General features: G+C 38.7%; 4 protein-coding genes across 5 annotated transcripts; all 4 read left to right on the top strand.

Moving 5' to 3' along the window:
* The first annotated feature begins 224 nt into the window (after positions 1 to 224).
* LOC110188545 (arrestin domain-containing protein 2) lies at positions 225 to 2,157 on the top strand. The gene is made up of 5 exons (XM_020958302.2): positions 225 to 542; positions 608 to 757; positions 817 to 1,025; positions 1,095 to 1,683; positions 1,748 to 2,157. The coding sequence occupies exons 1-5, from the start codon at positions 428 to 430 to the stop codon at positions 1,942 to 1,944; spliced, it is 1,260 nt and encodes a 419-aa protein (XP_020813961.2). The 5' UTR covers positions 225 to 427; the 3' UTR covers positions 1,945 to 2,157.
* Positions 2,158 to 2,183: 26 nt separating this feature from the next.
* On the top strand, positions 2,184 to 4,685 carry LOC110188540 (arrestin domain-containing protein 3). Its single transcript, XM_020958290.2, has 5 exons — positions 2,184 to 2,468; positions 3,192 to 3,335; positions 3,400 to 3,611; positions 3,683 to 4,265; positions 4,326 to 4,685. The coding sequence occupies exons 1-5, from the start codon at positions 2,354 to 2,356 to the stop codon at positions 4,580 to 4,582; spliced, it is 1,311 nt and encodes a 436-aa protein (XP_020813949.2). The 5' UTR covers positions 2,184 to 2,353; the 3' UTR covers positions 4,583 to 4,685.
* Positions 4,686 to 5,295: 610 nt separating this feature from the next.
* LOC110188560 (arrestin domain-containing protein 17) lies at positions 5,296 to 7,941 on the top strand. The gene is made up of 5 exons (XM_020958318.2): positions 5,296 to 5,498; positions 6,045 to 6,173; positions 6,240 to 6,457; positions 6,514 to 7,108; positions 7,683 to 7,941. The coding sequence occupies exons 1-5, from the start codon at positions 5,384 to 5,386 to the stop codon at positions 7,865 to 7,867; spliced, it is 1,242 nt and encodes a 413-aa protein (XP_020813977.2). The 5' UTR covers positions 5,296 to 5,383; the 3' UTR covers positions 7,868 to 7,941.
* An 11,217-nt stretch (positions 7,942 to 19,158) lies between these two features.
* On the top strand, positions 19,159 to 20,037 carry LOC110188632 (uncharacterized). 2 transcript variants are annotated; one of them, XM_020958407.2, is made up of 3 exons: positions 19,159 to 19,466; positions 19,522 to 19,644; positions 19,713 to 20,037. In XM_020958407.2, the coding sequence occupies exons 1-3, from the start codon at positions 19,264 to 19,266 to the stop codon at positions 19,846 to 19,848; spliced, it is 462 nt and encodes a 153-aa protein (XP_020814066.2). In that variant the 5' UTR covers positions 19,159 to 19,263; the 3' UTR covers positions 19,849 to 20,037. The 2 variants fall into 2 exon arrangements, with proteins under 2 accessions (XP_020814066.2, XP_086688165.1); XM_086832039.1 differs by having other exon boundaries at positions 19,335 to 19,470.
* The last annotated feature ends 3,899 nt before the right edge of the window (positions 20,038 to 23,936 follow it).

Raw genomic sequence — 23,936 nt, 5'->3', positions numbered from 1 at the left:
TTATTTTTTCTGAGCAATATTTGTTTGGGTTGGGCGCTCTATCTTATCGATAATATTACCCAGAAACAAGTGCAAATGACTGATATACCGCCGCACTAGGATTTGTTTGAGTTGAGTGTAATGTAATACTTGAGTGAGTTTCAATCACAGCTGGGGGGTTTTTTCTGTGGTTAACTTTTATCTTTGTTATCAGTAATATAACTGATCTCACAGGTAATCAATGTAAAATATATTTCGTTGGCCAAGAACTATGATTGTACCGATAAGATAAGTCAAACGAAAGGTCGCAGAAGCATAAAAGCAGTGGATTGAAGGCTGTTTTGTTCAGTTTGCTTATGACCATTAAAGAGGAAAGAGCTCAACAATTGACTGAAGTCATAAATAATAACAACCACGTGATACTCTTATAAATTATCAATATAAAAATATGGGAACTATATGCCAGATTCTGTTTCACAACAATATTCACGGAGTTTACTATGCGGGCCAAACGATTTCTGGCCAAGTGAATCTGAGCACGGATAAGGTCAAAGAAATAAAAGGTTAGTGCACTAATTTCACAACCAAAAGTAATGATAATCAATTTCCCGATTTCTCCCCTTATCAGCCATTAGACTAAAGTTGAAAGGTTTTGCCGTAACCCATTGGACTGAGAGTAAAACGGATTCGAACAACAAATCCACCTCTGAATCGTTTAATGGCTTTCATAAATATCTCTCCAGCACAGTGTATCTTTTGGGTTCCGAAACAAGTCCGGGTAAATTATATCTTTAGACTTATTGACTTTCCCTTTATAAGCTTATATAACTTGTTTAGAAATGACTTTGGAGCCGGGAGTGAGAACTTACAATTTTGCTTGCCAAATTCCCATCCATTGTCCCTCTTCCTTTGAGGGGACTCACGGTCGTATACATTATATGGTGGATGTGAATATCATGCAGTCTTGGAAGTATAGCAGTGTGTTCACAAGGCCATTCACTGTAGTCCAGGTGATGGATATGCCAACTTATCAGTCGGTATCTCAGGTATGTTTCTAAATAGCCAAGAAAATAATAATTTACTAATTAATAACAAACTAATATCGGTTTATTTAGGTTCCCGTTCAGGTCAGGAGTGAGAAGACCTTTGGCGTCTGGCCCTTCAAGTCGTCTCCACTGAACCTAGAGTTGACCTTACCACAAACTGGCTTCGTGCCCGGTCAGACTGTCCCCCTGAAGGTCTTTGTGGGTAATGAGAGCAGGATTCGGGTACACGAAATGAAAGTGGGCCTGGCCATGATGATCACTTACTATAGTGATCTAAGTTCCGGCACTAATTCGGAACGAATTTCCGTGGCCAAACTGAAGGCTGATGGTGTGATGAGGAACTCCCAAAAGATGTATGAATTCCAATTGCTGATTCCCTCCACTCCACCCACCAGTATGCATCTGTGTCGCATTATCAAGATAGGTTACCAGATCGAAGTGGTGGCCAAGGTCAAGGGGATGCACATAAATGGAACACTGGTAATGCCAGTAACCATTTGTGGGGTTCCTATTGCACCGCCAATGGTGCATTATGTACCTGAAGGATCGGGAGCTTCAGGTGGATCTACTGAAGGAGTCTTGACATTGTTTGATGGTGAAGCTGCCAGTGCTGCTCCAGCTGCTCCTCCCTATCCCTGGTCTGAGAACTCAACTTTGGGTGAGTAGAATCGGTATAATGTGACTTGTATTTAAAATTATATGTATTTAATTATATTTTACAGCACCGCCTAGCTATGCTGAGGCCATGCACATTCAATCTAATCCGGAAAAGTCCGGGAAGTTGCAACAGGAGACCCAGGCACAGTCTTCTTCGGAGGAGAAGAAGCCCTTCAAGCCTCTATATCCCATTTATAGTGTGCCAAGTCCCACTGAGGAAAAGAAGCTAGATCCTGCCTTGGAAAAAGAGGAGAAAAAATGAAGAAGCAGGACAAATATTTCCGAATTTGAGAGATATACTCTGATCAATCCTTTGCCAGCTTATCAAGGATTTCTTACGGGCTTTTCCCAGCTCCATGGGCTCTTTGTTTCGTGGCTCCCGTTGGCGAAATGTACCAGTATAATTCAAAATTGTGACAGCGATAAGATAAAAAGTTGGCCTGGCCATCGCTACCAATATACATATAGAACCGTCGCAATGTTTGTTTCATTCTCAGTTTGTTTCTGGCAGCCAACTGGGCATGAGGTTCCTATTAGCTTCTCCGAACTGACGGAGTAAATACGCAGCAAACTCGAGGCATTAAAATCAAATCAGTTGTGTTTGCAACGGCATCAGGAGCGGATCGGCCAATAAATAGTCGACAATAGCAATTACGGATATAATTACAATTATGACTGTTACCTGTGAAATTGATTTCGATAACAATCCCCATGGCACCTACTTTGGTGGCCAGGTTGTGAGTGGCAGGGTTACGTTGCGTCTGGACAAAGTGAAGTTGGTGAAAGGTGAGAGTGGGTGTTATTTCTTACAGAATTCTCCAACTTGATACTCTGGTTTTTTGGCGATACCATTAGGATGACTCATGCTTATCTTATCGGTGAATTTTTTGAGTGCGGTTAAACGTTTTGCAGCAAAAGATCGAGCTTGGTGATTCATATTATTTATAATTTCGAAACGACCACACGTGCAAAATCTAACGCCAACACACAGAGAGCGAGGTGTCCGATGGTCAAACACAAATACATTAATAATAAATATTTGCGGGCGATAAGATTGTTAATATATTTTTAAAATAATCAATGGTTTCGCATTAACTGACATTAAATATGGGTAGATAAATATATACAGGCACTCTGGCGGAAAACCAAAGACAGATATTCATTTAGTAAAAGCTTTTAATAAGATTGATTTATTAGGTAGTGGGAGTTGGATAAAAGATCCGAATTAATTACTTTATTTATGAGGCCTAATAGCAATAAATAGTATGGTAAAAATACTATTCCCCGCTGCTACTTTCAGGGAAACATAAAATTATATCGGTTTTTAATTAAAATGCAAAGAAACTTTACGATCCCTTAAATAAATTTGTAGTTTGGCAATAAAAATCGTATCGCTATCTTGTGATAAAAAAGTGCAATCAAAATCAAACAACCCCTTAAACGAAAAAACATAAATAAATAAAATAAATGTTTACCATATGTGTTTATATATGGTTTTCCCTTCCACAGCTGTCACGTTGAATATAACCGGATATGCTGAAACCCGATGGAGCGAAAGGGTTACCACAAACAGGAGGAGGAGACGTCGCACGTTCTATGGCCGTGAGGATTATATTGCATCCAAAACTTTTCTGGTGGGCTCCAATCTCAGCTGTAAGTATGAGTCATTCATTGAGGGGACATGGATCGTTTTTTTAATTGTTTATATAACTTACAGCCCAAGTTCCCATTGAAGCCGGCATTCACACATACAACTTCACTTGCCAGATTCCCACCGAGTGTCCATCGTCCTTTGAAGGCCTTCATGGCAGGGTTCGCTATATGACCAATGTGACCCTGGTCAGACCCTGGAAATTCGATCAGAGCTACACACGATGCTTCACAGTACTGAAGGTTATGGACCTCAATTTTGATAGTCCACTATTGAGGGTGGGTTTAATATACATTTAAATATCAGTTTCAATACCATTAAGATTGATTAATTCTTTGTATTGTTTCAGGTTCCCGCCCACAGTGAGACCACGAAGACGTACTGCTGCTGGCCCTGCAAATCGGATCCTTTGTCCCTTCAGCTAACGCTTCCTCAAACTGGCTTTGTGCCTGGCCAGAGCATTCCGCTCAGTGTGTTGGTCAACAACGAGAGTCACATTCCTGTGGAGCAACTCCTGATGACTTTTGTGATGCTGGTCACCTGTCACAGCAAGCCACCTTCGATGCCTAATAGCATCTCCGAGCGACTGGTGGTCAACACTGTGAAGGGCGACTCTGTACAGAGGAATTGCAAGAAGCTCTTCAACTATGAGATTAGAGTTCCAGCCACTCCGCCCACCTGCTTCAATCTGTGTGGCATCATTCAGATTGCATATCAAGTAGAGGTGGAGGCTCAGGTTAAGGGCTGCCATCACAACGAAGTGGTCAGTATTCCTGTGACCATTGGCAGTGTTCCACTGTCTCAGCATGTGCTGATCCAGCCACGGGGCATGATCAATCAGCCTTTGGATGTCAATGGCTTGGGTGGTGGACAAATAGCCACTGCTCCTCCTCCAAACGCAGCCAATCCCTGGGCTATCGATGATTCTATTCGTAAGTTGGATTACTTTTAAAGTATTCAAATATTCTCACAAATTATGAGTTTGTTTTTAGCTCCTCCGAACTATCAGGAGGCTCTGCACATGCGCTCTACGGCTGACACAAAGACCGATGATTCCGACGATCCAGAGCCAGTACAACCGAATACTCTCAATCTGGATGGCAGTGCCTATAGACCGCTGTATCCAGTCTTCGACATTCCAAGTCCCACGGCTCCTCCACCAACGGATTATACCCAGAACTATATGGCGGAGAGAGCCTTTGTTAATCCTGCAATTGATGCAGACAAGGATAAGGGTACATGGCTTTAACAGGAAAGAATTCTGAACACGACTAATAAATGTAATTACGAAAATGTATGTTTTCTGAAGAAAATTAAATTAAACCATAAAAATACCTATATCATTTACCTTATATGTATATACTTTTCTTAACTTATTTGCTTAATATGAACATAGATTTGGTTTTTGAATTAGTAATGAAAGTAATCGTTTCCCAGATATATTCGATATGAAACTGCTAATAAAAAGAGTCTCGAAGTATAATATTGAATTTGTAAGAGGAAGAAATACTAAATAATAATAATGTTTTTAACTATAATTGAATATTTTTTCGTTTATTAAGAAAGAACTCAATTCTTAATACATTCTTCTCCCTGATTAAATATTTCATCATTTGATATTTATTTTCCATCTTGTGTAACATTTTTAAGCACAACTTGTTATCAGAATGAATAATGTCCTTGAAAGATTTACATTTCCAAAATGAGATGCTGTAGCTATGGTAATACGAGGTTTCTCCTTATCGAGTCTCCCCAAAATAACATAAAAGCTTCGTTCAAAATGCTCCACTGCCAAGGTCTCCTCCGTTCCCTCCGATAACGCTTCTCCAAAGTGGAGGAGGCACCCCCCTGACTGGCTCTTATACTACTTACCATTCCGATTCCATATCGTTTCCGGAGAAACCCGTTCGGGTCTTCGGCTCGGAGTCGTTCTTATCACTCACAGTGCAAGCAGTCCACCAGTTTTGTACTTAAGTTAGTCGCAACTTGTTGCCCTGGCCATCGGTTTTAGCGGATTCCTGCAACGGACATTTGAACCTGGCCGAAAAAAATGGTCGTTACGTGTGAGATCAGCTTCGATAATAATAGACACGGCACTTTCTATGCCGGTCAATTGGTCAATGGCTGTGTGACCCTCAAGTGCGACAGATCCAAGGAGGTTCAAGGTAATTATGGAAGGTATTTACAAGAAGAAACCAAATCGCAATAGGGTTTGATTAAGTGTTTATATATAGCTTCATTTGGCCAGGGTATTATAAATATTTGCTCGATAACGATTTGTGTGTAGTATATGTCGGGAATATTATATATACATATATGTGTTTATGACGACATTGACTTTAGCGGGCATTCTTTAGTGCGGAATGTATGTATGAAGTTGATTGATAACACTCCACAAAGTGTACATGTCTTGGTTATATTTTAATAGAGAGATTAAGAAAAGGGTTGTCCGTTGAATTTAAAAATACAAACACACATTTTTGTACTTTGAATTTAATGACAAAACTGAATATTTAATAAATACCAGTAAAGTTCTGAGTGCATCGGTTTTAATTTATAGCATATCCCCCTCTTTATATTAACTGATTATGTGTTCTGCTATCAGTTGCTTTTAGGATTATCTATATATTAGCTTTCAAGATAAAATATCTCAATTACTCAACCCACTCTCACTCTCATTTTCCTCTCCCTAACTCTCTGCGTTTTTCCAGCCGTTCTGCTCAAGGTAGTTGGATATTCCATAACCAAATGGAGTGAGAAAAGTCTGGGCTCGTCCAAGCTGTATGCAGGCCGTGAGGATTATCTATCATCTAACACTTATCTGCTGGGCTCCGAGCAAAGTGAGTGAGATACATTCATCTCGAGAGAGGTGTTTGCATTTATTAATGGTTTTTATCTCTGGCCAGACAACAATAGACACACCATTCAGGCTGGCGTCCACACTTACACCTTTGCCTGCCAGCTGCCCTACCAGTGTCCCTCATCCTTTGAAGGACGCCATGGCTGCATTCGTTACATTGTCAAAGTCCTGCTGATCAGACCTTGGAAATTCGATCAGGCCTATACCAAGGGTTTTACGGTGCTGAAGATGCTGGATCTGAATTTTGACACCCCACAATTGCGAGTAAGCTGTAATTATGTTATATTATTTATATTTGTTTATTTATAAAATATTTTTAGTTGGCTGCCCACAGCGAGGGTTATCGCACCTTCTGCTGCGGTCCCTGCAAAACGGATCCACTGAAACTGGAACTTCATCTGCCCCAAGCTGGTTATGTGCCTGGTCAGAAAATACCCGTGACCGTGGTGGTGGTCAATAACACAGCCGTGGCGGTATCCGAGCTGCGACTCTCCCTGGTCATGTTGGTGCGTTACTACAGTGTGAGTCCGGAGCATTCGCGAGTGGAACGGATCATCATTTCGCGGGCCAAAGGTGACTCCGTACTGAAACAGTGCACCCGCTCCCTGACCATTGACCTGCCTGTGCCCTCTACTCCACCCACCTGCGTGGAGCTGAGCAACCTCATCCAAATCGCTTACCAGCTGGAGGTTGAGGCTCTCGTAAAGAGCCTGCGGGAGCAGCAACTGATGGTTATGCCAGTCACCATTGGCACCATTCCTTTGCCGGTTGCCGGCATTGTGGTACAGCAACCTCCCCGTCGAAGTGGCCACTACGAGGGTCCGCAATCCAGAAGGGATCCTCCCGATGAGCTACCCATGGTGACGGCACTGGGCAATGTACCCAACGATCCAACTCCTAGTTCAACGGATATGGGTGAGTGATTGATGAGTGAATGATTCCATAGATTTAAATAGGAATAAAGTGTCTGTCCAAAAATTATATACGTGCCCAAGAACCTATAATGATTGATTGCAATCTTATCTGAAAACTTTTGAATGGAATCAGAACCCGGTTATCTTTAGATATCGCTAATAGTGCTGTCAACACATTTCACGAATGCTATGTTTATTTTAGTTAGTTATTTTATTTATAAATGCTTCATTTATGGAATTAATTTATACTGAAATAGAATTACGAAAAAAGAAAAAAATAGGGGTAGTTTTTAAAGCCTATAGCTTATTTGATTAGAAATTAGCTTAGAATTGGAGGAAAGAAGAAATGTGTTTTAAATTATTTGTAATGTTATTTAAATACTCCGGAAGTTACTTACACATCACATTTTCGTTTCTTAAACTTTTCTAAAAAGAGTTCTTGTGCTTTAAAAAGGCTTATGGATTACTGTTACTTTAAAATTTCTTTTGGATTATTTCTTAAACAGAATTTCAAGTTTACAAAGAACAAACTTTCGTTTAATAAAAATAAATTATATATTTTTCTTATACCTTAGATCTTCCCAAGTATGAGGAATCCAAGCACACGCATCGCGGCAACATCAACGAGGAGGAGTTAAATGCCTTCGGGAGCAATGAGTTTGCTCCACTGTATCCTGTGTACAGCATCCCTAGTCCAACGCCTGTGCTTTCAGCGAACACACGGAATGCAGGTTTTGTCAATCAAAGCTTTGTTAAATAAAGCTTTATGTTTTTGTTAATTTTCCTTTTTTTATGTTCACATTTATTGTACAAAAAATATATACGAAAAAACAATAGTTGCATTTGGGGGTGGTTTAAAAGGGTTGATTCATGTTAAGGCCAGCCACCTGTAAATATGGAACAATTATTATATAAATACATGTGGAAAACACACGTAATTCTAGCTAAGCTTTCCATTATTGATCCAGCCCCATTTTTTACCAGTTTCTCCTTCGAATACTGTAATGATAAATCGAGTTATTAAAAATCTGGAATAATTTTATATACACACCTTTAGACGAAAAATAGGCGTAAAAACACTTTATACCTGTAATCAGATTGTGGAAAACTCAAGACTATTTATATTAATCTTAAACTAATGTTACTTTTGCATTTGCCATAGCGATTGTATCGTGAAATTCTCGTATTCTTATTTAGTACCTGGAAGAATATCAGTTATGCTTATCAAAATATTAATGTTGTACACTATATATGGATTCAAATTCAAGAAACTTTTCATCATATTTTTCGAATAATTATTACACTGTTTTAAGTCGTTTTGGATTTCTTTTAACAAAACTAAAGCAGTTAAAATTCAAACAACTTTTATAGTAATTTTAAATGAAGTTAATAGTCACTGTAATACATGTAATATTACTATAAAAGTAACAGAAACAAAGCAGTGCATATCACAGCATCTTTTATAGAAGATAATTTAGCTATAAATATTGAAATTTTGATGGAAATTGCTATAAATGTACCGTTCTGTTATACTGTTATGTTAGCAGAATCACAGCAGTTCAAATTATAGCATATTGTATAAATCATTATAGCAACTGTTACTTTTCAAAGAAGTTCTAATTTTTCAAAAAGGTATTTAGGATGATACAGTACTAAGTTTTATAGGCTTTATAGAAACCTATCAAATAGAGAATTTTAAAACAACAATAATATAAGAATTGTTAGAAATTTACCAATCGAAGCAATCGTAGCATATTACTTACATACTTTTACTGTCTTTAAAACTTGAACTATTTTATTGCTTTATAGCCAAATATAAAGCAGTGCAACTAACGAATATACAGCGATTTATGGAGAACATTTTTGGCAGTCTTGCAGTCATTGCTATAAATATAGTAAATACATATTATATTCGCTATAAAATATAAATTGTTAAAACACAGTATAAGACAAACATAGAATTATAGTCATTTATAAAATATTTTGTCCCAAGGATGTGTGATCTAAATTTACTGCTTAGTATAAAAAAGAATCCTTTGCTGAGAGACAACTCCGAAAACTGAATAAAATGCTTGTCATATATATTTGAATTTCGGGAAATATGTTATATTTTATAAAATAAAAAATAACTTTAAAAATTAATTTAAAAATGGCATGATTTTCTTCAATATTTAATAGTAATAAATCACATAATATTGATTATTGATTGAAAAAAAATTAAATACGTGATACGTGATAGAAATCGATGCTACTTATTTTACCAATTATTATTTTCTGATTTTTATTATGTTGTCTTTTTATACATTTTTTGTAACTGGAAACTGGAATCATAATTCATAGCCCTATTTTTTAAACATATAAGCTGTGGTGCAGAAGAAAATCTACCTAATGTAATATTTCAATATGAAAGACTTCTTTTAAATAAATTCTTAGAGTTTTAAAATGTTATTGCCTTGAAAGGTCATTTGACCTTATCCCTAGCCATCTCGTGCACAGATTTTCGCTTCATAATTTTCAGTGATATTCTGGGAGAAATATACCTCATGTTCCTAGGAACATTAACTTGCCCTGGGTGTCAAGGGCGGCGTTGTGTAAGGTGGTGTAAGTGCTTAAATTGAGCTTCGGGCACGCTCAGAATGCCATCAACCAGCAGGAAACATTTTCGGGGGATTGCAAACAAAACACCAAGCCACGGACATGTTTAGTTTTTATCATTCGCGCATTTGTTAGCGGACTCGTGCTTGCCAGTGACCCATTGCCCACATTCTCTCTGCTCCCCCAGTCCAGAATATCAAACTTTTCTGTTGTTGGTAATCTGTTTGATTGTCCCTCCTAAACTCTCATTTGTTTTGTGTCCCCACCTCCATAATTTCCCCCACCAAAAGGTTCTGGTTTGAGTGTAAGCGGATCCAGGGAGCCGGCAATTGACACGCGGGCATTACACATTGAAAGCATTTTGCAAACTCATAATCCATCTTCCCCATCTTTGCCAACTAAAAATTCCACCTGAACTCAATTGAGTTTATTTTCAAATGGAGCTTAACTGCACTTTCGCACGGATATTTCAGATATTCAAGTGGTTTGATGGCACCCTTGGAAAAAGGGATTCCCTTAGCAAAAACCATAAAATGCTTATTTAACCATTACTGGAATGCAAGATGCCATAGTCGAAGCTATAAATATCCTTTTATTTAAATTATTTAAATGGAATTTTGAATTATTGGTTTAAGAAACCAGAGATATTGCAAGAAGTAGTAAGTTATTAAAGAGTTGTAAATATTTATAGTTTGAGTGAGCTCCAATTGGGTAAATAAATATATAAACCATATATAATATTGCAACCAGATATATTAATTTTGAAGCAAATATTGTTTATTGATCCTCGAGAATAAACCATATTTAATTAAATATAATATTAATATTGTTGTGCCTTCTGATATTGAGTTTTATAAATAGTTGGATAAAGTTTACTAAAAATATTGTGTAAAATATTTTAAAATATTTGCAAGGCACCTTCAAGTTTATTTAAGAGAACCTTCTTGTCTTTGTCGGGCTTAGCTTGGACTTCTCTTAACCCTCTCTTGTTCAGGATTTCCTCGGTTTTTCTCGTCGCTGGACACTCTCTGTGTCACTCGTCCTTACTCTCAGTAAATGGAGGTCTTCTCTTGATCGTTGTCCTTTAATGAATGTTATCTCTTTTTATAGCTTCCTTAAAGGGCTTTAGTCTTAGAGCACATGTAGTGAAAGGCTTATATTATATATATTATTTACATCAAATGTACTAGCTGAAAAGATTGGTAAACCAATTTTCAAAATAATAAATACATTTGTGTTATAATTATTTCATGAAGTTTTACAAATCGTATCATGTTTTGTGCTGTGCAGTCACGTAGCGTAGTCCAGACATAGCAACCAGTCGGAATCTAGTTGGCCAAATGCGCCAAACTAATGACCGCATTAAGTAATTTTCCCCGCACTTTGGCCCCTTTGAATGGTCCACCGCCATCTGGGGTATCTGGGAGAATCTGGGGTATCTCTGGGACTCTGCATCCCAGACAGAGGACTCTGAGTCGCATCGAGGGGTCTGCTGTTTGTTGTTCCTGCATTTAAATGGCTTACTCAATGGCGCTTCGTGGTAATTGGCTTTTGGCTTTGGCATGTCCGCATACCAACCAAATCGGCAAATCGGCCAAACTAAATGCATAACTAGTTTCGGCTTGGCAAGTGGATTCTGATGCTTGCTCGGTGGCTTCTGTAAATTCGAATTTTGACTTTGTTTTGGGGAGAATGAGAGAGCAGAAGAATGAAATTAGTTGGGATTATCCTTCGGCGGGGATGTACACAATGGAGGGATTTTTTTAAAAAAGGAAGCTCGTATCAAACGCAAATTGCCTTGTTCGAAGCGGGAAACATTTGGAGTTTTTACGGCTTTGGCGGTAAACAAATCCCGAGGCGTTGCTGAGATTTTTATTATTTAATTTATTTCGGTGTCAGTTTAAATGCCATTTATTCATGTGTCAAGTGCCTGCAATTGATTCTGTTTTGGGTCTCCCCTAATGGATTATAGATAATGCCAATGTACGTGCTTTCACAGATAGACATGTTTAGCCCAATTTTCTGGCCACCGAGCAAACGCACCACAAAAAAAACAAAATGGAAAGGAAAGAAAACCATAAACGGATACCAAATTAGCATTTTTTGTGGATTCGATTTGCTCGCCTGAGTTTATATTTTCTTTGGTTTCATTTTTGCCACAGTCGTGAGCCCTGGGCCACACTTTTCCCCTTGCTTTCACTACGGAAAGCTGTAACTGTTTTCCTTTTGGCAGAACGCAACGTGTTTTCTGTTTATCCTGGCTGGTTTGCACCTTTTACTCGAGATGCCTGCTTGTCCTTGGAGGCTGCGTCTGTGTGTGTTGTGTGTGCTGCGGCTTTCACGGGTATTTCACCGTTGGCTGTTCTCGCTAAATCTCCACCCACCTAAACCTCAAACCGCAAAGGCACCCAAAAAGCACCCAACCATATAGAACTGCCACAACCGCTGCCTCTGCCGCTCTTCTGACAAACAAACGCAAGTGAATTTCGCCCAACAATCGAATTTCAGCGGCTTTCAGTGGCTCTGAGACCACACAAATCCTTGTCCTTGTTCGGCATATCCTGGCTTGGCTTCGACAGGCTGTATTTGAGTTCGAGTCAAGCAATAAAGATGTTTGGGCACTTGTGATTAGTGGCGGAAGGGCGGAAAGCAATTCCCCCTCACAACTACCCAAGGTGCACACGACAATGGCCTCTAAAGACGTCGCCTATAAAATGGGAGTTTTCTCTTTCGATTTCGTCGTCTGAGCCGCACCCGGTGCCATTGCCGGCCATTATTTCATTCAAGTTTCAAGGCAGCAGCCGCCGCCTCATTATGGCTTCATTAACACGCAGCTCGCTGTTTCTGCCTCTCTATAAACCAAAAAGTTTATTCGGCTCTGGCTAATGGCAAAAACTCGTCACGCACTCTCAGCCAAAAACTAAAAACTTTATTGTCACTTGTGCGGAATAGAGGCAAACCAGAGACACCAAAAACATCCCAACACACACACACAGAGAAAGCAGCCACACCCACGTAGCAAAAAAAGGACGAAAATTGCAATTGACAAGATTTAAGCATGGTCTGAATAAAGTTTTGTGTCGACAGTCTAAGCCACTTTTCCGAGCTGCATAGACAACACAGCCAAATGCAACTGAAACTTTTTCCAGTTTCAATTTTCCCCTTCCTTCCACAAAACTTTCAGTGCAATGGGGCTCAAAGATATTTCTATTGATTTGACCGACTCCAGGTGGCCACTTGGAGAAATACATATACTTTTATGTTTGCCAAAATGAGCCATGAGTGTTGGGGATAACATCAAATTGCCAATAAGTTTTGATTTGTATATGGTTTCCTGCCCACAGTAGAACGTTTTGAGAAGCCAAATTGAAGAGAGAATATTGAATCGGAAAAGATCTGGGCAGTTTCCGATGCCTAAGGTAAATAATTGTGAGTTTAGCAAGAATACTTGGACAATACTTAAAGCTAATAAAAGGACGAGTACACACGACGAGCTTGAGAGCATAAGGAGGAGCAATGCCGGCGAGAAAATAACCTATAAAACGATGAGCAAAAATTGCGGAAATGAGAGCGGCATAACGAGCAAACACGACGAGAATAAAAACAAGCGAGAGCGCCAGAGACGAGAGAGTAAAGTTTACAGTTGTCACGAAGAAGGTCTTTGGACCAAACGACGGAGATCCTTTAGTTTTAGTATACGAATAATTTATAATAAAACTTAATTAGCCTATCTCTAATATGTATTAAATTGGTTTAAATTTCTTGTATTTAGCTAGAAATTAAATCAATTTGATTCCAAAAATTGCTATTGATTGAAAATAAACCAGAGGCTGATTACTTTACTTTTGAAATTTAAGACTAAAACCTTAAAAGTTACCAGTATTTAATTTCAACGTTATAAAGTTTCAGCTTACCTTATAATTCCTAATATTTATAAAGTATTTGCAACATTTACCTTTTAAATAATGAAATAAAGATTCAGAATTTCTTACAATATTGATAAGACTTCAAGTTCAAATCACTTTTTTTTATTGATGACTTCAAATATGCTTTCACAAGCCATATAAATCCCAAAGATAATTTTCTTTTGCTGTAATAACCAACAAAAGGATATGATGCAGCGAAACTGATATTTTGATGGAATTTTCCCTGTGCAGAGCACAACACACATGCTGAGTGTGTGGCTGCGCCAAAAAGTTGGTTAGCCAAGTCGAGTCAAGTCAATGACTGACTGGAAATCAAATCTCGCACTAGCACCTCCCCCGAAAACCCACTGCGAACCCATTTAGGGATATGTGGACGAGTCGTGCACAGAGCGGGTCCTGGTGCTTTTGGTAAATTTCATAAATCAGAGTGCCGCCCGGAGGTGCGTGCAGCAGGACTGGGAACTATGGACACAGGACCAGGACTCCGTTCTCCGTACTCGGGACTGGAATATCAAGGAGCAACTGGATTCAATGCTCGCCGCTGTAATTGCTTTATGCTCTGGAGCGTGATGCGGTCAACAACGCAACGTGAGCGAGCCATTTTTGACATGGCCCAGAAGCTACAGCTATCCCAATCTTCTCTTGTTGCCCGAACCGAAGCCAGAGCCAGAGCTGGAGCCCCTTCTGGCCTTTCGCATTTAGTGGAATGGAAAAGTTGAAAAGTTTTATGATATTTTCGGTTAGCTGGCTGGCTACTCGATGCCTGGCTTGAGGTTATGGCTATGGATGAAGCAACTCCTCGTCCTCTGCGGCGCAAAATTCAACAGAGCCTGAATGTCGGACATAACTTGTCGCATCGAGGTCAGCAGACAGAGGGCACACTTTTATCACAAAACTTGAAGACAACTATGTATTTCCATGCCACATATTTCCAAAAAATATTGCTGACAAAGTAAGCGGGAGGCTATGACATTGTTTAAAATATAAATATACATATACATGGATGAGTGCAACGAATATAAAATACCTGTTGGGCAGTTTAAAAGTTTGACAGCAATGGAGAAAGGATGTTCCAGATAGCTTCGCATGTCAGCTTTAAAACAGATTAAGGATAGCTCTTCTGGCAGTTTAAAAAGAACACTTTACTTTTATACTGAATAAAGAGAAACAATGGCTTATCAATTATTTAAAAATGTAAAATCCTAAGGCCATGCTAATTTTCTTGAAGCGAGTATTAATTTTCATTAGTATACCCTACAAAAGCATCACTCTCTCTTTTTTGGCACAACTTTAAAAATAACATGCTAGGGAGTAATAAATTATGCTACTGCCACCACCTTCGCCATGTTTTATGCGAGTCCTAAAAAAATAATGTATATGCGGATGATAAAAAGAAGATTGCAAAACATCAAGCGAAACACCTCTGGCCAGAGTGCATCGCACTCGAATGTCAAAGCTAATAAGCAGTTTCGTTGCAAAATATTTTCCCGGGGGAAAATTCCGTCAGCGTCTCGTCCTTTTTGTTGCTTTTTTTTTAGAATTTTTTGTTTCTGTGCCACCTGTTTCTATTTCGCTTCAGATTTATGGGTAAATATAAAGCACAGGTGATGACACGTTGAGGTTGTTGGGCAGGTGACGAAAGTGTGCATATGTGTGGCCCACCGCCCTGGATTCTCCACATTTTTAGAGCTTGGCGGCTGGGCTCTAATTAATGAAAGACTTGGTCCTTACCTTTCCTGCCCCCACTGTCAATGCATAAAGAAATTTTGCTAATTAAAAATAATCGCAATAGCAAAGCTGCAGCGCAACTTTGTCTTTTGCCGGAGGAGCGCAGCAGGCATTCCCTTCTGTTTGCCGGAATCCCATTGAGCGGGTTGGCGTGGGCATTCCTTGTGATTATTTTAACAACTTGGCCATGTTGTTGCACTCGGTGAAAGCCAGGACAGCCATTCTCGCCTTTGTTACAGAGAGAAAACTATAGGTTCTTAAGGCACTCAGAGTTTTGAAACATTGATTGCTTTCTTGGGAAGTTATTTAAATATCATTAAAATCTACAGAAATGTGAGAATATCTAACTAATTGACTAAGTAAAATGTTTTGTATAACATTATGATTAATATAGTTGTGGTACCTAAATTAAAATTCAAGATTACTAAAAGGAATAAGGGAAATATTCAAGAACTTTTGGAAAACTTAAAGAGTTAACTCTTTAAAGAATACTTAAAGCCCTTTATATGTTGCTTGAGTAATTCCTAAAATATGAACATATTCTTAAAATATTATGAAAAAAGGTCATTCACTCTTTAAAGAAATCCCTCTAAAAAATACATTTTCTCAGTGCATAAAGCCGTAGAAATTGCTCGCGGGCTGCAAGTAATTGTCTCTGGCTCGTTGCTCTGGATTTGGATTTGGATTTGGATTCGGATCTGGCGGCTTTCTCTGGCAACATCATTAAATGTGTATATAATGGAATTGCTGTGATTTGTTCCAAGCGGAAGATTTATTATCGCCTTTTGCCGAGTCCTGGCTCTGTCGAGTCCTGCCTAGGCAGCTTTCCTCTGCCTATCCATTTGCTTTCCAGGCGAAAAAATCGGCATTATGTTCCGCATGCCTGGTGACAAAGTGCAGCCAGACGATGGCTTTCATTTTCCGCTCCTCACAAATCCGCAACCGCCGACACAATCGGGGTCGTTTACATAAACACTTGGCAAATTTATGGCTCTCTCGGCTGCTGGCATGTGTGTCTGTCAATGGGAAAAGTTTATGCATTTAATTTGTGCGAAATTTGCTTACAACTCAAATTGAATTAACCTGATGACTCGGTGGAATGTGGGTGCGTTGTTCCTCGAACAGAATTCAACCCGGATCCATCAGATATTTTGGTATACTTTGTGCAGAATGTATTATTTGCGTCACCAGTTGATGTCCTTACTCAGTAGTCAGTTAACTCATACCATATGCCAACTCATTTGCATTTAAAGTTTTTCCCCCTTTTCACAAGTTTTGTGTTATGTTCTGTGCTGTTGAGCATATGCTCGAAACACTATTAGGTCTTCATCAAATTAAAATATGTTCGCCTTGACGTGAATAATGCTCAGAGACGCCATGGTTGAAATTAATTGCCTGCAAAACTATACAAAAGTCATCTGTGTGTATGCTTCTTCAACCCAAAAAGGTGCACAATTTTGCAGTTATCAAATAAATTAAAAGTTGACCAAGGACCCGGACCCGGACCCGGGGCAGAAACAAAGCAGGAAGCTGCTGCTGCAAAATCTCTTAAGTCTCAGTTGAGTTGTTCAAACAGCTGGCCAAATGTGTGCAAGTTGGACAGAGATTATATCTGGATTGCTGGACTTAGTTACGTTTGGGACGACGAGGGCTTAGAATTGAAAATTGTGTGACAAAATGAAATACTTGTCTGGGACATGCATAAGTAAAATTGTTTAACTTTGGCATTGACAGCCCAGCTACCATTAAGTAACGAAATGTATATATTTTTCATAATATTGATCAAGTGCATAACAAACTTAATTCCTTAATGGACTTGATAGCATAACCGAAATCAATTTGCAGCTAAAAGAAATTTTCTGGTTTGTTTGTTGTCATGTCAGAGAATTGCATATAATTACACTGGTAATCCCCTAGCATATGGCATTAAGTGCTGTTTACATATCCATTGGCCCGTCGACATTTTTATTGTTTTATCGTTTGAGTACTTTTTTATGACGGACATTTATAATGTCCGCAAATATTCGCAAATGTGGCGAGAAATTTCTATTGAATGAAATTGCAATAGCTTTAAAATGCCATCGATTAAAGTAAAAAAGAAATGTGAGTATTTTTCCGGGAAAATGTTTTTCCATCCTGTGAAGCTTGTGGTATGTCATCGAATTTGATGTACATTCTATGATTTGGCCATCACTCCCCGGTGGCCTGCAGATTGAGTTTGGAAATAATACCTTTTACGTGTCTGGTTTGCTAATTAATGTTTGGGGTAATAAATTGGATTTGCTGTTAACATTTTAGTCAGTATTTCGTCATTAGGCACCCGTGGGGACGCCGATGTCAATTTGCTGTTTGCCACAAATGTTTTGCCCAAAAGTCAACGCAAATTCGGTTACTGTCCTTTAAAGGGAAATTTCATGCTTTAACGAGTCGAGTCCGTGAACAAAGTTTTGCCAATTGCCGGACCAACGATGGCTAATGTCCATAAATAGTTCATTGCATTTCCATTAGGCACTTTGTGCCAATCCGGACTGTTCATTGACCTAATGTGTGCAATTCATTATGTGCAATTAGAGTTCAATTCAGAGGCGCTGGCCGGTGGTCAGAGTTCAAGGATCGTCTAGGCCAGCCTCTTGAGGCCATAACACATCATTAATGGGGTTTTCTGCCGGCCAGTCGGACACGGCCAAAGGAAAAGTGTAACAATAATGGGCTCGTTTGTTTTCATTGCACACGTGCCAGAGCCCGGGCTTTGGTTAAATGTGCCCTTAATAGACACAGCATTTGCGGCCATGTTTTTGCTGGCCAAACATTGGGCCAGGTCTCCTGGTCCTGTCCGGCCCAGAACCCTCCACCCTCTCAATGGGCCACTTCTGCGGCTCTCGACACTCTACCGATGGCTCAGTTTCGTCATCATGGAAATGGACCTGGACCTGGTTTGCGAAAATGAAATTAAACGCCCCAATGCATATTTAATGCCGCAAAAATGTGCGAAATAATTTTTAGCCTGATTTTCGTATATACCCAATTATAGGGTATAAATACAGGAACTAACCGATTTGCCATTCATCTTATTAAGTATTTTCCTTTAATCATCGGTGGGGAAACTTTAATCATATTAATTATTATCGTTTCGGAAGTGAGGCGATAAATATAAAAAAGTTTCGATATTATATTATTTATATGTTAACAAAACAGTCAATATGATTATTTATATTTGATAAAAAAACGCAATATTTAATATTATATAAAACAGAATAAATATTGAGACAATATTAGTTTACTTATACTTCAATAAGTATGGAAATGATTTCATAAATTTGTTAATTTAGATTTATTTCTTTATTCTACTTGGATTTACCTATTTTTTGTAATGGTTATGGTAATAGTTATTATTGTAATTTATACATTACTCAATACTTTTTTCCCCCTAGAGTATATTATATTCCCTATCTCCCATTTGAATATGATTTTTTCCCATATGTTTCCTTTGCCCACATTTTTCTGCATTAATATATGCAATTTTTTTAAACCCCGATTTTCGTTTGTTTTTATTTCCCATACTTTTGCGCACTTCTGATTGTTGATTAAAAAATTAATGAGTGATTTTTGAAATGCCAATCTGAATGGCTGTACAAATAAAATGCGAGTGAGTGTCGCATTTCCATATATCTTTTGATAAATCTCAACGATATTCACAGATATATCCATTATTATTAATTAACACCTGGGGGGCTTAAATGAAATCCTCCAAGGATGTTGGCAGTGACACCTATGCGAGTTATTTATGAAAGTATTAATTGTTCAGATATGAGAATGCCATTTAAAACAACTCAAGCAAAGTTGTCGGTTGGCACTTATAAATTCCCGTACAGGAAGTGAAACATTTTTGTAATATCGATGTTTCATAATGTTTACCAGGTCCAATAATGAGCAGCAGAAAATTGTGGAATTGAATGAGGAGTCTCGGGCTGAGAAGGCCAAAAAGATTGAAGAATTCCTGAGTCGGACGCAGTCTAAGGCACAAAGCTCCCTCTATGAATTCAATGTTCAGAGATGTCCTAAAGATGATGCCGATTTCAGTTTGCATCCCAGCTATAACTTTGTGGTCTAGTCTGTATGAAATGTATAATTACTTACAGAAATAAGACCCATCTGCTTTTCCTAGTGACCTAAATTGTGATATCCGGTATCGGAAGGCCATGAGGAAGTACAATAAGCAGTTTCAGCGGGAAATGGCACACCTTATTGCCAGTCAACAGAATATACTCGACCAGTACTACCTGAAAAGGTAAGAGTCCCCGAAAAGTTTTTAAATGAAATCGCAAAGTTTCCCTTGCAATTTTCCCGGCCTTACAGAATCCTTTGCTATAGAACCAGTTGGCCTCCTTTGCATACGAAGCGGGAATTGAATAATTTCGTCACAAAATTCTTTCAACTTGCGCCCAGGGAAAAGAAGCGGGTGGATTATCTCATGGAAACGGATCTGAGCTGAGGGCTGCTAAAGTTGATCCGTTTTGCAAAGGCAATTATGCTATTTACACTCATTGCAAAATGGTTTAATTAGCACATTTATTATTGCAATTATACGGATGCTGCGCAACCTCCAGCTAATTAGTTCAAACAAAAAAATATATACCACAAACAATAAATTTAATTTTCGCAATGAATCTGCTTCATTTAATTCGGGTTTCTGTGCTTCAAACTAAAATTAATTTAGCCACAACAAACAAAAAAGTATTATAGAAATCTGAGCATCTACAATTAAATTCTTCCCCCAATAAAGCTAAATTACTAATTAAACGTATGGACTTTGGGTTCGAACTAAAGTCTTTATCGGGTCTCGTTTTTCGCTTTTCACAAAATTGCATTTAAACAAACTGCCGCAATTTGCATATTAAATATTTGATAGGCGGACTCATAAATAAATTCAAACAATAAATGAATTATTTTATTGTTTAACTGTGCAACAAAGTGAAAGATTTAATGTTTAAACGTGGCCCAATTGTTGTGTCCTTTTTTTATCACAGGTTGCCGATGGGAGACAAGTGCTCTACATCTGTGTGTCTGTGTGTGTTTTGCCATGTGTATGCTGACAGGAAGTGCGTCATTTGTCAAAAGCTACTTTATGGCCATTTTTTTTTGTTCGCATTGTTGCCCGTTCAGTGGATTCTTGTTTGCGCTGTGTAAACACCTGAAAAAGGTCAACTTAACAAATGTTTATGCAGCGAACAATGGCTGGGAACCATCAGCCAAATTGTGAACTCTTTAACTCAATCTCGCCCCCGGTGTTATTTCTTCTTTAAAATTAATCAATTACCCCTTGAATGTATTGTTTTGTTTGCGCATAGCCCGCAAGAATAAACATTCATGAATAATTGCCCAGCTGAAAGTAATGTGCAAAGGCCTTCAGAACATTCGTACATCATATGCAATCAGAGCTGTGAATGCATTCAGGCTTGGCATTGATTCAGGCATTGGTTGAATTTCCAAGGCATTAGCGTGGAATACTTTAATCGTTGCTAATTCTAGCGGAAGCACTTTAAAGCGCTTTAGCATTTTGTGAAAGCTCCCAACTAAATGAGTTTTAGCCTGACAAAGAATATATATTCCGCCCCAATTCATGCTTTTGCTCACACAGGACTAAAAAAAACATAGGATAAAAATTGGAAACTTTGTTTCTTTTTCCACCACTCAGCTCGTTCTGACACTTTGAAACTCCCATAGAAAATGATTCATGCCTGAGTGGACTTTCGGCCCCCACTTCTAATAGCCAACTTCAATTAATACCCAAGTTGCACCAATTTTAAAGTCAACGTTGTGAAGAGGGGTGGAAAAAAACCCGGCACACGGTGGAAAAATCACTGTGAATACCCCGGCATCCGCAGCTCTGAGCTATAAATTATAATTTCCGCATTCCACCGAGTCTCCCTTTGGGTTCCGCCTCGTCCTGCCTCAACCTCTTAATACCACAACACACGGAGTATAACCAATCTGCCTGGCCATCGTCCGGTTGGTCACTCCCTGGTTTTATGATGCTTATGGAAAAAATTCTTGCCACTGCATTGCTGCAAGGTGTGCGCCAATTTCCGGCACATGTGAGCTACCAGTCTTATACTCTCCTATATATGTATATATATAATTTAAAAAATGTTTGGCCGACACCCATGTCCATGCTTATACATACATATGCTGCCAGAATGGCCAGAGAAAAAATTATAATTAATTGCGCTTGAGAGAAGAGTTACCAAAAAAAGGTGGAAAAGTATGCATAACTTAAAGCTTGACAGGCCACAGTGCCAAGTATTTTTTTTATTATTACTCATACGCAACGTGGGTAACGTCTGGATGAATGAGATTTCCATCATGCATGATCAGACCATGTGTCCGCATTTAAATATAATTTTTATTGCACATTCTCTTTGGGTATCCTTCAACACACAGAAGCGTATAACCTTTAGTTGAAAGCAGATTTATATCACTCGTAGTTAAATGTGCGCTTAATATTACTCATACGCAGTGGGTACCCTTAGTTGAATGGCTTTTTCATCATTTAAGTGCCTTAGCAACCTGTTCTGCCATGTAAAATGTGCATTAGTTAAGACCTATGTTGGCCCTAATTGTATTTGATTTATAATGCTATCCCTTAGGGGAATAGGGGTCTCTGATCTCTAACATTCACATCTTAACACCTATAATATATGTTTTTATTACTCAAACGTAATGGGTGAACCCTTTTGAGGAATAGAACACGCTCGTGGGTGGAGTTTTGGTTGAGTGAACATTCCCGGGGGCTACTCTTTAACCTTTTTGTAATATCTCTAGACTTTAACGCTGCACAGCCAATTTCCCACCGTAAACAGTGGCTTTATTTTCCGACCAACCACCTGCCCACCCATCACCCAGGAGCACTTGCTGTGTAATGAATGCTGTTTGGTTGTGCAAAATATTTTACAACAAGTAGCAATGCTGAGCAATCATTGCTTTGCCAACTCGTTTGTTTTACTTCTGAGGGGATATTTGCACTGCCTCGAGAGTGACTTTTTGGGAGGGAAAGTATGATTAAGTCTTGGCATCGACTTGAGTACCAAAGACCGTACATCATGAATACAATTGGTGTACACTTTAGTGCATTAAATAGGGATCTATTTCCCCAAGGGGTTAGCTTTCCTAGCCAACAAGTCCTTGAATCTTTTTGTTTGAGTGTTTGATTTGTTATTTTTAGAATTATTTATTATATAAATGTATACAATTCAGAATATAACCTTGCTATTGTTTGAAGTACTCATAAAGCCTTATTTAATGTGCAGTTATTTATGACTCTTAAGCATAACCATAAATATTTACACATTTTATTTCCGTGTTGTGATTGCTTCGACTTGATTGCGTCGCCTTTAATGAATATTATTTAGAAATTACACAGGCAAGAGGAGCAAAGGAAATTCCTTATGACTTCCTTGATTTCGTAGTCCATAACTTCTGACATCAAGATTCTCCATGGCGCACACATAAACCCTCCTCCGACATGGCCACAAAAAGCCGAGGAGTCTCAATGTGTATGTGTGTGTGGCAAGGTCCTTGCGCCGCCGTTGGTCGTAACTTCCGCTCGGAACGCTCACCACTTGAGTTTTGTGTGGCATTGCAAAATGCATTTTATACGCAATAAAAATACACTTACGGGATTTTTTACAGCTCGCTCGCTTTAAGGGGGCGTACCAGAGCACACGCCCCCATCACAACCATATATATATGTATATATATGCCAGCGATTTCATTTCTTTTGGCGCCGTTTTTCTACTATAATATTTCCTACTTACAAAATAAAACTGGAAAAAAGTCAGTTGGTCTGGCAGTGGCTTGTTTGCGTTGTGTTCTTCTTCTGTTGGTTAAGGAAATTTAATGAGCTACTTAATGCCGCTGCGGTGCAGTTTCCCACTGCCAGTGAGTGCGTGTGTGTGCCTTATTTTTTCATCCCACTCACTTTACGATTTTAACAAGTTGGTTGTTAAATAAATTTAAATTATATTGTCGCTCCCTTTACAAGCCGGGCTGGTCATTCCTTAGCCCTGCACTTCCGCTTTTTTGTATTTGTATATTTTTTCTTTTTGTTGCCACGAGTGCTACACAAGTTTATTAATACTTGCCCTGGCAGCCAACACTTAATCATTGCACGGGCAAAGGGTCCCCTTCTTTAAATATCGACAAAGAAGTGAAAAAGAAAAATAAAAAAACAAGGGACGGAGGGAAAAAGGAAAAGCGAATGCCAAAAATAAACACAAATAAATTGCCTCATCATCGCATTTACCTGGCGGCCATATTTTAACCCAAATGATTTGAAACTTTTGAGCCCAGGCAAGGGTTGTGAGTTACCGCAAAATTTTGCTCTCGAGAATGGAAATTTAATCAAACATTTTAGCAACGCCAAGCTGATTCTGGGTAGTTAAAATTGCTTAAATTTTCCCATGTTCCTCCAGCGCACGAGAGCCGAAAATGCTTTTAGAATATTTTCATGCATTCTATTTGAGTTACCCCCTCCGAAAAAATAGCTGAAACTGCAAGTTGCACAGTTTGTTGTACAAAAAT

Source organism: Drosophila serrata, unplaced genomic scaffold (assembly GCF_035046125.1).
Source record: "Drosophila serrata isolate PLE 108 unplaced genomic scaffold, ASM3504612v1 contig_241, whole genome shotgun sequence".
Lineage (NCBI taxonomy): Eukaryota > Metazoa > Arthropoda > Insecta > Diptera > Drosophilidae > Drosophila > Drosophila serrata.
Note: the sequence above shows the minus strand (reverse complement) of the source record. Positions and strands in the feature narration are given on the sequence as shown.

Excerpts from the sequence above, each read along its gene's own strand:
- LOC110188632 (XM_020958407.2), top strand. The coding sequence starts at position 19,264 with ATGTTTACCAGGTCCAATAATGAGCAGCAGAAAATTGTGGAATTGAAT. Across the intron at positions 19,467-19,521 it reads AGCTATAACTTTGTGGTCTA|TGACCTAAATTGTGATATCC; the intron begins GTCTGTATGAAA and ends TGCTTTTCCTAG. Across the intron at positions 19,645-19,712 it reads GACCAGTACTACCTGAAAAG|AATCCTTTGCTATAGAACCA; the intron begins GTAAGAGTCCCC and ends CCGGCCTTACAG.
- LOC110188560 (XM_020958318.2), top strand. The coding sequence starts at position 5,384 with ATGGTCGTTACGTGTGAGATCAGCTTCGATAATAATAGACACGGCACT. Across the intron at positions 5,499-6,044 it reads CAGATCCAAGGAGGTTCAAG|CCGTTCTGCTCAAGGTAGTT; the intron begins GTAATTATGGAA and ends GCGTTTTTCCAG. Across the intron at positions 7,109-7,682 it reads TCCTAGTTCAACGGATATGG|ATCTTCCCAAGTATGAGGAA; the intron begins GTGAGTGATTGA and ends CTTATACCTTAG.
- LOC110188540 (XM_020958290.2), top strand. The coding sequence starts at position 2,354 with ATGACTGTTACCTGTGAAATTGATTTCGATAACAATCCCCATGGCACC. Across the intron at positions 3,336-3,399 it reads GGTGGGCTCCAATCTCAGCT|CCCAAGTTCCCATTGAAGCC; the intron begins GTAAGTATGAGT and ends TATAACTTACAG. Across the intron at positions 3,612-3,682 it reads TTGATAGTCCACTATTGAGG|GTTCCCGCCCACAGTGAGAC; the intron begins GTGGGTTTAATA and ends GTATTGTTTCAG.
- LOC110188545 (XM_020958302.2), top strand. The coding sequence starts at position 428 with ATGGGAACTATATGCCAGATTCTGTTTCACAACAATATTCACGGAGTT. Across the intron at positions 543-607 it reads TAAGGTCAAAGAAATAAAAG|CCATTAGACTAAAGTTGAAA; the intron begins GTTAGTGCACTA and ends TCCCCTTATCAG. Across the intron at positions 1,684-1,747 it reads GTCTGAGAACTCAACTTTGG|CACCGCCTAGCTATGCTGAG; the intron begins GTGAGTAGAATC and ends TATATTTTACAG.